The sequence below is a fragment of the Arachis ipaensis genome, chromosome B08 (assembly GCF_000816755.2).
Source record: "Arachis ipaensis cultivar K30076 chromosome B08, Araip1.1, whole genome shotgun sequence".
In the NCBI taxonomy this organism is placed as follows: domain Eukaryota; kingdom Viridiplantae; phylum Streptophyta; class Magnoliopsida; order Fabales; family Fabaceae; genus Arachis; species Arachis ipaensis.
The window spans coordinates 20,079,724-20,092,474 of record NC_029792.2 but is presented as its reverse complement, the minus strand read 5'-3'; the positions used below and the strand labels follow the sequence as shown (position 1 = coordinate 20,092,474).

At 35.3% G+C, this 12,751-nt stretch overlaps 1 protein-coding gene across 1 annotated transcript; it reads right to left on the bottom strand.

The window, feature by feature from the left end:
- Window positions 10,326-10,957, bottom strand: LOC107610703. Its single transcript, XM_016312713.1, has 2 exons — window positions 10,572-10,957; window positions 10,326-10,524 (listed from the first exon to the last, which is right to left on the bottom strand). The coding sequence occupies exons 1-2, from the start codon at window positions 10,955-10,957 to the stop codon at window positions 10,326-10,328; spliced, it is 585 nt and encodes a 194-aa protein (XP_016168199.1).

Genomic DNA, 12,751 nt, shown 5'->3' with positions numbered 1-12,751 from the left:
TGGTAATGAAGGCATATATTATTAGTTGTATGCTTTATATATTTTTTTAGGATTCTTTAAATTTTTTATATGTATAAATTAAAGTTTTCAAACGCTAAGTAGTTCTTTATTTACACATATATTTTAATCTGCATAGTTTTTATAATAATATACACTCATTTTTCAACAATTTTAGGTTGTAAAAAGCAAGTTCTTATAGCTAACTTGTATAGGTTTATCTGGCTACAAGGAGTGCAATGAATAAGGGTCAGGCAGGGAGAAGGGATTGCTAAAGTTTTTCTGAGCATTATTTTATTACTTTCTTTTTTCCACTGCCATCACTTTAATTCTGACGTATACAGTTATCATGAGGGAACAAACTATATACGTAAGCCCAAATTCAAATACATGTTCTGTGAAAAGCTTTCATAACATAAAGATATTTGTTCAAGCTTGGAAGTGATTTTAGCTTTGATTGAATGGTGTTACTGTTTATTACTTTCTATTAAAACTGAGATGCAGAACTAGCTAGGATAGGATGTGGATTGATGGAAGATAGTATTGGTTATTTAGATGTATGATATGATTTGTTTCTTATCTGCATGTGGCTCTTGTCATATTTTGCTGAAGAGTGTTCTGATTGAACCAACAAGTAGAAATACTGGCATCGGATTAGCTTTCATGGCCGTAGCCAAGGGTTACAAGGTCAAAATTACAATGCCTGCTTCAATGAGTCTCGAAAGGAGAATCACTCTGTTGGCTTTCGGGGCTGAGTTGGTTCTGACAGACCCTGCAAAGGGAATGAAGAGATTGTGGCTAAGACTTCCAATTCCTACATGCCTCAGCAATTTGTGTATATAATGTAGATTTACTCTTAAATCCTTTTTTTCTTGTAGTATTTGTGTTGTTTAAATTTGTATTATGTTTTATTACTTTTCAACAGAAAGTTTTGTATAAATATTTTGAATTTAATAAAATATTTTATTTTGTAATAATTAATTTTAGTATATTTATATTATGTACAATAATAATAATTGTTGGTAAAAATTTGAAATTTTAGAAAAAGGATAGGTTGTTATTTCTAAAAGAGTGAGTATAATTAAAAAATTTTTAAGATTTTAGCGGCAATAGTAATGGCAACTAAAAGTGAATAACATAATTTTAGAATTATTTTTAGTGGCCATATAAATTGCCGGTAAAATGGGTTTTGGCGGCAATAGTAATTGCCACTAAAAGTGAATAACATTGCAATATTAGAATTACTTTTAGTGGCCATATAAATTGCCAAAAAAATGGCCGCTAAAACTTTTATACTTTTTGCGGCCATTAAAAAGGTTTTTACCGGCAAATGTTATAATTGCCGCTAAAACCTTTTAGCGGCGAAGCATAAGACGGCTAATGTCTAATTGCCGGTAAATGTATTAGCGGCTATTTTTATTGCCGCTAAAAGCAAAATAAATGGCCGCTAAAAGTGATTATTTTTGTAGTGGCAGCAGAATAATCGCTAAATGAAAACTAACTTCGTAGACAAAATGGAATGCTTAGTTGACGCTAATTAGCGAGGAATTTTTTCGAACATAACTCATCGCAAGTTGTTTGCTAATATAATCACAAATCTATCACATTTTGTAGCAAATCTATAGCTAATCTTTGAAAATCCTTAATTAAATTTGTAGGAATTTTGTCGCTAAACTAAAGCTATTCTAAATGAAAAAGTAGAGTTATGAAGTAGTCACTAACTTACTAGGAAATAATATGTAGCCAATTAGTTGCAATACTATCTCAAAATGTCATCTTAAATTCCTTTTAAACTAGTAACAAATCGATAGATATCTAATAAATGTTTCAATTGCAATAGAGTCTTTAATTTGTCACCATCATCAACAACAGGTATGTCGCTAATTTTTCTAGAATATTAGTTAGAATGATAACTTCGTCACTATACTAAAACAACAGCATATTATGTTTCTATTTTAGTGATTGAACTAAAAGATTATAACGCATACAAATAAAATCAGTTTATAAAAATTATACATGTTTAAATAAAATTCAAACCCGAAACAGAAAAGAAGTAAAGAAGGAGAATTGACACTAGATATATCCTGTTTCAGCTACACTAGGTGCAATGTAGCCTACATCCAGTTTCCATCACAACAATAATAGAATTTCACTATCTTTTTTCAAGATTACAAACACCAATTCTTCCCTAGGATCTACTCATTCCTAGTTGAGACAAATCCAGATTCTAACCCCAATCTGAATTTGACTTGGACTCAAACCAAGCTTTCAACAGCAAAATACTAACCCAACTTGCAAGGGAATCCCCACAAGATCATGACACACAATAGAAAAATGTACAAAGAAACTCTGAGACATCTATGGCTTTTTCTCTAATTTTGTCCACTGCCTTTTTTCTCTCATTGGCCTTTTCTTAAAAACCTCACCATGTTTGCCTTTTTCACCATGAGACTCAGACAGACAAAACTAAGAAAAAGAAAACTAAATGAACTTCATTGAAGGAGAAAAACTCAGACAGCTTTAAGGTAGCTATGAGAACTCTGTATTTTTTCTCTTTCTCTCCTTACCTCAATCCTTGACCGTTCACCCTTAATATAGAAGGTTGAAGCTTCCAAGGTTGAAATCAGTTGCACCCTTACAACATCTTTCTTCTCCAACATTGAGTAGCGGTGGCTTCACCAGAGGAGATTGAGAGGACTGAAGCTGATGCATGCAAGCTCACCTCTTCTCTCTCTCATCCTTTTTTTTCAAATTTCTTCAATCTTGGCCATTGATCTTGACTTTGGACCCCAGTTTTGATTCTAATCTTTGATAAGCTTTTAACCCATGATGGCTTCACGTTTTTTATTTTTGCTTCTTCTAGCTAGAGACTCTGAAGCTTTCTTCTTCTTTATAGCACAAAAGTGGAAATAAACTTTTTGTTGTGCCTTTACCAAGATAGATTTGCTTCTTGATCGAAGCCTTTCTTTCCTTTCTTGGTAAAGGTATTTTAGCCTTTGTTCATAGGCCTTCCTTCTATGGCTAAAATCTTTTTCTCTCTGTGCCTTCTATTTTTCTTCTTTCTTCTTCTTTGAGTGATGTGACCGAAGCAAGAGAGAGGAGAGAGAAGAGAGAATAGCTTTCTGTGGAAGTTTCAAAGAAATTAAAGTGAATTTAATTTCATGTTCCAGTTACCAAGGGATGTAGTAACCGAAGCATGCTTTGATGACCTTGGGTTATTTCCATCTTTTCTTTTAATTTTGAATGATCATTCTTGACTCTTGGGTTGTTTTCTTTGATTAGGCTTGGTTTCATTTGTTTGGCCCATTTTGATTTTTTCTTTGTTTCTTCAGCCATTTGATTTAAGCAATTGGTAATGGGCTTAAACTTTTTTGGAAACCAAAACAGGCTTCTATTGACTGGCCTAATAGAAAATTAATTTTTCTTCCTGCACACTAACAGTAACATCAAACAACCAATTAAAAATAATTTAAATACTTAATATTTTAATAATTTTTTAATTTATATTTTAATAATGTTTGATCATCATTTCAGTTTTCCAAACTCAACAACTATTATAAATCATTTGATATAGGCAATATTTTTCTTTATACATTTCTTCTCTTGTGTTTGCCAAAACTGATAAACCCTATAGTGTGTAGTTTATGAGCAGGCATAGCAGCCCTATTTTTTTGATCGGCCACATACTTATTTTTCCACTTTGAATCTAACCAGTGATCAACTAAGCTATTCCAAACATCAACTTTCATTGCTTTAGGTCCATGACCCTTAATGTCAGCAATGCTATGAGAGTTTGCCTCCTTAAAAGCTCTATCTCTTGCTCTTTTCAAAATATCAGGATAGTAGTCATGCATTGTCTTATTTTAAATAGTTCTTGCTATAGTCTTATCATAATTTGATACAAATTCATGTCTTTTCTAAATTTAAAGAAGGAAAGACTTATCAACTACTCAAACCAATTATCTGTAAAAATCACATTGAAGCAACATTATAATTACTTACAAGAAAACCTTTAAACAACTCATGCTTTATGTTTGGACAATAATCCTGCCATCTTAGTGCTGGAGAAGGCATCCTAATTAACAAATCCTTTGTAATGTCACGAGTTACCGTATGATCTGTAAATCTCTTCCTACATTAAAAAAATATACGATTACCAGAAATAGTTTAACATACAACATAGATCATCAAGAACAATAGCATCAAAGTAATAACAAATTCTAGGCATAGCTATACTACTCATAATTTTAAAATAATTCATGAAAATAACAAACCATAAGAATATAAAGCTCCCAAGAGTGCAAGACTAAAATAGCAACCATTGTCGTCTTAATGCAAGCAATCCCAACAAGAATTTTATATACCCAATAACAACTAGAATTGGTCATAAGACAGATTTAATCTCCTTTCTACACTCAGAATTTTTCATATAAAAGAAGAAGAATATCCACATATGAAAAATTATTTTTCTGTTTATTTTATAAAAATAAATATAATAAATTAATAAACATTATAACATAAATGACACATGTCTAAGACTCTAACAGCAAACATACCATAACATTCTCGCTAATAGACTTATTAATTTGTTATGATGTTATAGAAAATTTTCTCCACAATTTTTTTTCAAAAACCAGTAATTGTTAATTGTAAATCATCGTGTACTTGTCAAAATACCTTTATTCTAAATAAAATGAGGCCTAAAGTATATTAATCTTACAAATGAAAACCAATCATACAAAATACATACAATTAGTAGAATAATACACTATTATAATTTAATTTCATATATTATTATACTTCTTTTAAAGAATACAGCACTTACATTACTAACAAGATTAATGAATGAACAGAAAAACATATCCATGAATTCTACCTTTGTGATAATTTCAACATGATAAAGTGTGAAATAAATATATATAAAAGTCACAACATAATCAGGGATAAAATCTAGTAATAAACTAATTAATTAAAGACACTGCACTTAGTGATACCCTTCTTTTTTATTATAAATAGAAAGTATGCGGACATAGTAAAGTCAAAATAATATTATAACTATTTATGGGTTAACACCTTTCTCTACAACTATTACCAGCTTCTTGTTACTCTTAGTTTCAATATGTACACTTGATTGTTCAACGTTATGTAGCTCATTATTTTCTGCGTTTAAAGCAAATACGTCAGATGAATTAGCACCTACGATGAATAAGAGACAATTTTTAATTAGATGTGTAGTCATTTGTGAATATGTAAACATTTAGCATCTGAAGTAAATCATACCATCTAATTGTGGTGACAGTTGTGATAAAGATTATGGGGATGATTGTGATGCTGATCCCACATTCAATTGTGTAAGATGAGGTTCATTCAGCTGAGCTTTCTAAATCTTAGCCTTAAAATCACTAGAAACGTGCAATTGATTCAAACACAGATTTTCGGCCACTTTTCTAATGCCCAAGTTTAAATTCTCAAATGCCTTTAGTAACTCTTCTTCTCTAAGCATCATCCAAGCAACACATAACGACTTTCAGCTCAAAGCGTCTGCCACGACATTAGCTTTTCCTGGGTGGTAATTTAATTCGAAGTCATAATCCTTCAGCAGCTCCATCCACCTCCTCTGACGTATATTTAGTTCTTTCTGATCGAAAAGATACCTTAAACTCTTATGATCCTAGAAGACTTGAAACTTAACTCCATATAGATAATGCCTTCAGACTTTCAGAGCAAATACAATGGCAGGTTCTAGATCGTGAGTCAGATAATTCATTTCGTGCAGTCTCAACTGTCATGAAGCGCTTGCCACGACATTAGGTGTTGCATTAGCACACACCGCAGACCTTTAAACGACACGTCACAATATACCTCGAAAGGCTCATTAGGCTCAGGTAACACTAGCATAGATGCAGTAGTCAGTTTCTGCTTCAGAGTTTGAAAACTCTCCTCGCATTCCGATGTCCAGACAAACGGCACATCTTTTCTAGTTAGCTTAGTCAAAGGCAATGCAAGTTGTGAAAAGTCTTTGATAAACCTTTGGTAATAGCCTGCCAAACCTAAGAAACTTCTGATTTTCGTCACTGAGGTTAGTCCCCCCAATCCGTAACACCCTCACTACCAAAATATCACGCTTCCGGCTGCGCCACTCTGATAGCAAGAAGTATTACGACTACTTTATATACTTAATATTAAAATAGGAGCCTGTGACTCAACACCGTATCGCTGATTTCTTTGAAAATCGGAAATAAATACTTTATCTTAAAAAAATAAGCAAGCATAGATTCATATACAAGACTTCTTACATAATATCTTATAATATAATACATATATAAAATATACAACTCCTATCCCTCTTACAAAATTGTAATAACAAAGACGAGGGAAGAAAATAATCTAATTAATACAACAACATATAAACCAAACGTAGTATAACTCTTCATAATGCTTCTTCATCCGGTTCCTGAAAAGGTAAAGCTGTAGGGGGTGAGAACCTAACCACACGGTCTCACCACGGAGTTTCAAAGTTGTCATAAGAAGATATTTAATGAGAAAAATTATTTTCAAGCTCAGTGATTATCATTGCCTTATAAATCTTTTAAAAACTAATAGGTAATCATTCAAAACCTTTTCAAAGGAACAAAGTTTAATCTTCAGAAATCCGAAACCTTTCCCTTTTTATAAGAAAATATCAGTCAGAAACCAACCACGCAATCAAACAACACAATCATTAATTCAGCACCAAAGTTCATTATCAAATGTAGCACACCAGGTCAAGCACATGCAAGACGGACAAGGAAAGCATAGGTTTAGGTAGCAGTTACAGCAAATAGTTCAAGTAGCAGTTAAGAACAGTTTAGCAATTAGGCAAACCAAAACAAGTTCAAACCCAAGCAAAGCATACAAATGCATATGATGCATGCCTGTCCTATGGCTGATGAGGCTCATCTGTCGGTTATCCAGCCAACCCGACAAGTCTGAATTGAACTTAGACTGTCCTCCGACGTGCATCCCCAAGAGTCTATGCATAGCTTTTTCTCAAATAATCAATATTGCTCAATGGGGGTAACATTCCCGGGAATTTATATAGTGTCCGGTAACACTTACGTTGGAGGGTCAACAGAGTATCGAGTTTTCAACCTGGTACACGTGGTGGCAAGCCATGGTACTTTATCCAGGGAACCTCGTATCTCAGATAATTCAAATTCATAAGCCATGTGAATAATTCAAATTTCATATCTCAACATTCTCAACATTCTCAACATCATAATCATTCATCAATCCAAATCTCATTTCCAAATTCATTCAAAAATCATATTTCAAAGAAAATCCTCATCATCCTTCTTTCCATTCCATCCATTAACAATCCCAATTCAAAATATAATTCTTTCTCTGATAAATAAATCAATCTTAAAACATATAATGTTTAAGAACAAATCTTTTTAATTAATTACTTCAAATAAGACTTCCAATTTTATAAAATTTCGGCAGCATCTCCTCTAAAACTTGGACACTGCCACCCTTTTCGGGTCCCATCCAAACATTTCTCAAATCTTTTCTGAACCATTTTCAAATCTCAAATATTTTCCAGAGTTAAACCAGTTCCAATATCAAATTATTTTCATACTAAACCAATTCCAACAATAAAACTCTTTTTAAAATAAAATCAACTCAAATATTAAATCATTTGTAAAACCAAACTAATTCAAAATCAAACCGCCCCTAGAATCAATTTAATTTCATATCTCAAATTATTTCCAAAATTGATTCATTTATATTACCAAGTAAACTCCAAAACCAAGAAAATCCACCTTTCATAATAATCAAGCAAATAACATTTCAAACCAGTTTTTATCAATAACCATACACCACTCACGCAATCAAGCACCCAATAATCCAGTCCAACAAACCATCACATCTACAAGACAAATATAATCACAGAAGTATATCTTTTTGCATCACTATCTATTTATCACAACTTTATAATATAAAATAGATTTTAGGAAAAAACCCCTACCTCGTTCGTGATTCAACTACGCAAAAAACTGCATTTCTATTCTTATCCCACAGTAACAGCATCATTACCGACCGTCCCCGTAGTAGCCACAGCATCTAAACACAGCCTTAGCTCAATCCTAAAACATTAATGTCACCTAAAACTCAGTAATCTATAACAGAAAAGCAACTAAAAGGGTTTGGAACAAGGAACGACTTACCGGGCTTACGAATAATCGAGAAAACAGAGCAATAGCAGCTCCGGTGACGACGCAGCACCTTGATGCTGTATGCAACAGCCATAGAACTCAGCAATCAAGACCCGTAACTCGATACTCGATCCTATGACACCAAGACATCAGATCCTCAAACAACTTAAAACATAAATACTAATTTAAAGGTTTCAGAACGCATCGCTTACCCAAACAAGGACGAATGGCTGAACTGAAATAACGGTAACTCCGATGGTGGTTCCGGTGATCACCGCCACGTTCCTAGTGACCCGAACGGCAGTGGAAGGACTCAATGGCAATGGCGCCCGCAGATCAGCGTTGGAGGTAGGGTTTCGGGCGGTAGAGGCGGTGTGGAACTTCGGCAGTGGCGGATCTGGTGGCGACGGCTTCTCCACGGCGACAGAGACAACTGGAAGATGCGACGGCATCTTCTCCTCACCAGCAATAAACCATCGGCGGCGACGAGAACAGACGACGGCAAGCCAGGCTTCACAGATGGCGCGGTTTCCTCCTCCTTCGCAGCCTTCTCTCTCGCCTCAGATCTGACCCGCGATAGCGACAGTGAAGACCTCGACGGTGAGGACGGCATGGGCTGGACGCAGGCTGGGCAGCAGCGGATCTTCGAAGCCTCCTCGGCGCTGCTCGCTCTCTCCTCTTCGTCGGCGACGTGGCGATGGTGCGCGACGGTGCCGTATGCGGACGGCTCTTCCTCCCCGACGCTCTCTTCCTCCCTCTCCTTCCTTCCCTTTCCTTCTGTCTTTTCTTCATTCTTCTGCTTCTTTCTTTCTTTCTTTCTTTTTTCTTTTCTGATGTTTATTGAAGGGAAAACAATTGTGGTGGCTAGGGTTCATTTGGAATAAAGGGAAAATGTGTGTTAATTAGGGTTAGGGTTTGTATATGGAATTGGGGATTTTGAGTTTGATTTGAGTAAAATAATTTTAATAAAATTAGAGTATAAAATATTAATATTTGAGAAACTAGTTTAATCTCTAAAATTACTTTAAAATATTATTTGTTTTAAAGAAAATATTATTTAATCATAAATTTACAAATTAATTTCGATGAAATATTCTAATTAAAGGATTAGATATAATATAATTAATTTTCTTTATCTTTAACTTAAAGTATTAAATGATATAAATATAAATCATCTAAAATCAAATCATATAAAATTCTTATTATTTCATAACTACTAATTTTATAATTTAAATATAGAAAATATAAAATTAAACAAAATTATAATTTAAATAGCCAAACCTCATTATTTTCAAATTTCTAGAACTTTAAATCATAAATAGGAAAATAATCCATAGGTAGAGAGTTTGGATAAAAATCTTAATTTATTTCAAATCCAATTAATTGCCTTTAATTATTTTCACTAAAAATAATTTTTGAAATTAAGACTATAAATAAATATATAATTTGGGATTAATTCAAAATAAGACTTTTCAAAGGTCTTGGGTCTTACACAATCCATCACTGCCTCAACCTTAGCAGGATCCAGAGATATTCCTTGCTGACTCACCACATGTCCCAGAAATTTCACCTCATTCTTCCAGGATTCGCACTTGGAGAGTTTTGCATACAACTTCCTTTCTTTCAGAATTCGCAGCTTAATTCACAAATGGTCTGCATGTTCTTCTTTGGTCTTAGAGTAAATTAAGATATCATCGATGAAGACAACTATGAGTTTGTCCAAGAAAGGATGGAAGATCTGGTTCATGTAGTCCATAAACACCGCCGGGGCGTTGGTTAACCCAAATGACATTACCGCGTATTCATAGTGGCCGTAGCGGGTTCTAAAAGCAGTTTTTGGAATGTCTTCGTCTTTCACCCTTATCTGGTGATAACCAGATCTCAGGTCAATCTTAGAAACTACTCCACCTCCCTGTAATTGGTCCATGAGGTCATCGATTCTTGGCAACGGATATTTGTTTTTCATTGTAACTTTGTTTAATTGCTGGTAATCTACACACAGACGCAAACTTCCATCCTTTTTCTTCACCAGTAAAATCGGTGCTCCCCATAGAGAAACACTTATCGGATAAAGTTTTTGCTCATCAATTCTTCCAGCTGACCCTTAAGTTCAGCCAGCTCCAACTGCGACATTCAGTAAGGGGCAATCAAGATTGGTCTTGTCCCAGGCACCAACTCAATCGCGAACTCGATTTTTTGAGAAGAAGGAAATTCAGGAATGTCTTTCAGGAATACTTTAGGAAATATGTTCACAACCGAAATCTGATTCAAACTTTGCTCCTTACCCGATACAGTTGTAGCTAACAGCATGAGACTTTGACATTCACATCCACTACAGTTTACCACAACAAGATTTAAATAGTATCCCTTCGCCTCTACCAGTTCTCTGACCATTCCGACATAAATTGCAACGACCGTTCAGAACAATTGAGCAAAACACGATTCTTTGATAACCAATCCAATCTCAGAATGAGATCGAGGTCAGTCATTGGCAAACCGATTAGATCATGGACAAAATTTTGATGTTTAACTCGGAATGGAACTTGTTGACAGCCTAATCTAGTCACGGCAGTTTCAGTAGTAGGGGTATGTACTTCTAAATCATAGGCCAACACATTTATCTTCAACCCTAATTCACTAGCTTTCTCAAATGCTATAAATGAGTGTGATGATCCAATGTCAAACAATGCAATTAAAGTTTTACCAACCATCTCGCAATTACCCCTGACCAGTGTGTCTGACCTCTCTGCACCATCAGTCGACATGGTAAACACTCATCCTTGTTGCTGAGCTCTCCCAGCATCATATTTCTTCTTTTCCGGACAATTCCAGGACATATGCTCGGCTCCACCACAAAAGTAGCACAATTCTAAGAGGCCATATACAGAGTTTTTGGATGGTAACTTTTGTACCTCTTGCAAACCAGTTCATTCTGAGGCTGCTTCGCGAACTTTCTTCCGTGATGATTTTTGTTATTAGGCCTCCAGAAATCGTTCTGACTCTGATTTTGTTGTGGAACATAACCTTCACGCTTAAAAGCCCTACCTCATGGTGCAAAGTTTTTCCCTGGTTCCTCTGAAAAGGCACTTTCTGTCTCCCTTTCTCTACTGTTGCTTTTCTCACATATTCCTCAGCGACTCTGCTCTTATTCACTGGCTCAGAGAAAGTCCTTATCTCCATTGGTCCTACCAAGCTCAGAATATCGCTCTGAAGTCCTCCTTCATATTTAATACATTTTCATTCCTCAAAGTCTCCCGGAGCACCTTGGCAAATTCTGGAAGAACGATACAATTCCTCAAATTTATTCGTAAATTCAGCAATTGACATTTGACCCTATTTTAATTGTAGCAGTTCAAGCTCTTTAGCCGTTCTGACTGAATTGAGAAAATAATTCTTGTAAAACTCGATTCGGAATGCATCCCATGGTATAGCAGCATCACCCTGCTGCAGAAGGCATTGCATCCCTTACCACCAATATTGAGCCTCGCCCATTAGTCGATAGGTTACGAACTCCACACATTGATCTTCAGGCACCTACTATGCTTGTAAAGCCCGTTCTATTGCTTGGAACCAGTTATCGGTCTATGTAGGGTTTGTTGTTCCTCTGAAGGTAGGTGGGTGTATTTTCAAGAACGTTGCAAGTGTTATCAGCCCACTTTCACCATTACTACCATTTCCATTATTCATCTGATTCCCTAGCACCTCAGTTGTCACCTTCATAGCTGCAGCTATATTTTCCAGAGCAGCCATAAAGTTCATCGAGTTATTCCCAATCGTTTCAGGTTCGACATTACTAATTCTACCTCTCCCTCAGCCGCGATCGCGTCCACGAGTCGCCATCTGGTCCCTGTTCACACCAAACAAGTAATATGAAGGTGATCAGTCTCAATATTTCAAGTCTAGTGCTTCGAAGTCCCAAATGCATGCTTGTGAACAGATATGCCACATATATTAGTTAGATATCCTAGTTTAGCACATATAGACACCTAGAGTATGCCAAGAAGCATAGTCAGTCAGTCCCTCAGGCTCTACAAGAACGAACTGCTCTGATACCATAATGTAACACCCTACCACACAGAGCTTTACACTTAAACCGTAAAACAGAGGTGGTGTAGTATTACGACCTCTGAAAATAAAATTTATATAATAATAGTTGAAAGAATTTAATAATCGAAGAGTCTTGAAGGAAAGCTTAAGCAACAAGTCGCAAAAGAAAAGCGCATCGCTCACGTGAACAGAAATTTAAATTGGAAGAAAAGCAAAGATATATCTACATAAGGGTTAGAATATCAAAGGTACAAAATATCAAGCCCTGAGATCGACCTGCGGAGCCAATGCCGACCGGAGAATATCACACACACACACACATCCCAAAATGAACTCAAATACATATAACACGTTCCTATTTCTCCTTGAAACCTCTAGGAGGAAAAAAAGTAAAGCATATGTGGAGGAGAAGTCTATATACATAGATATACATAACAAAATATCAAAATATAGCATCCCAACTTCGCTTCCAATTCGAACTCTAGACGCCTAGTGAGGTGCCTCTTGACTTG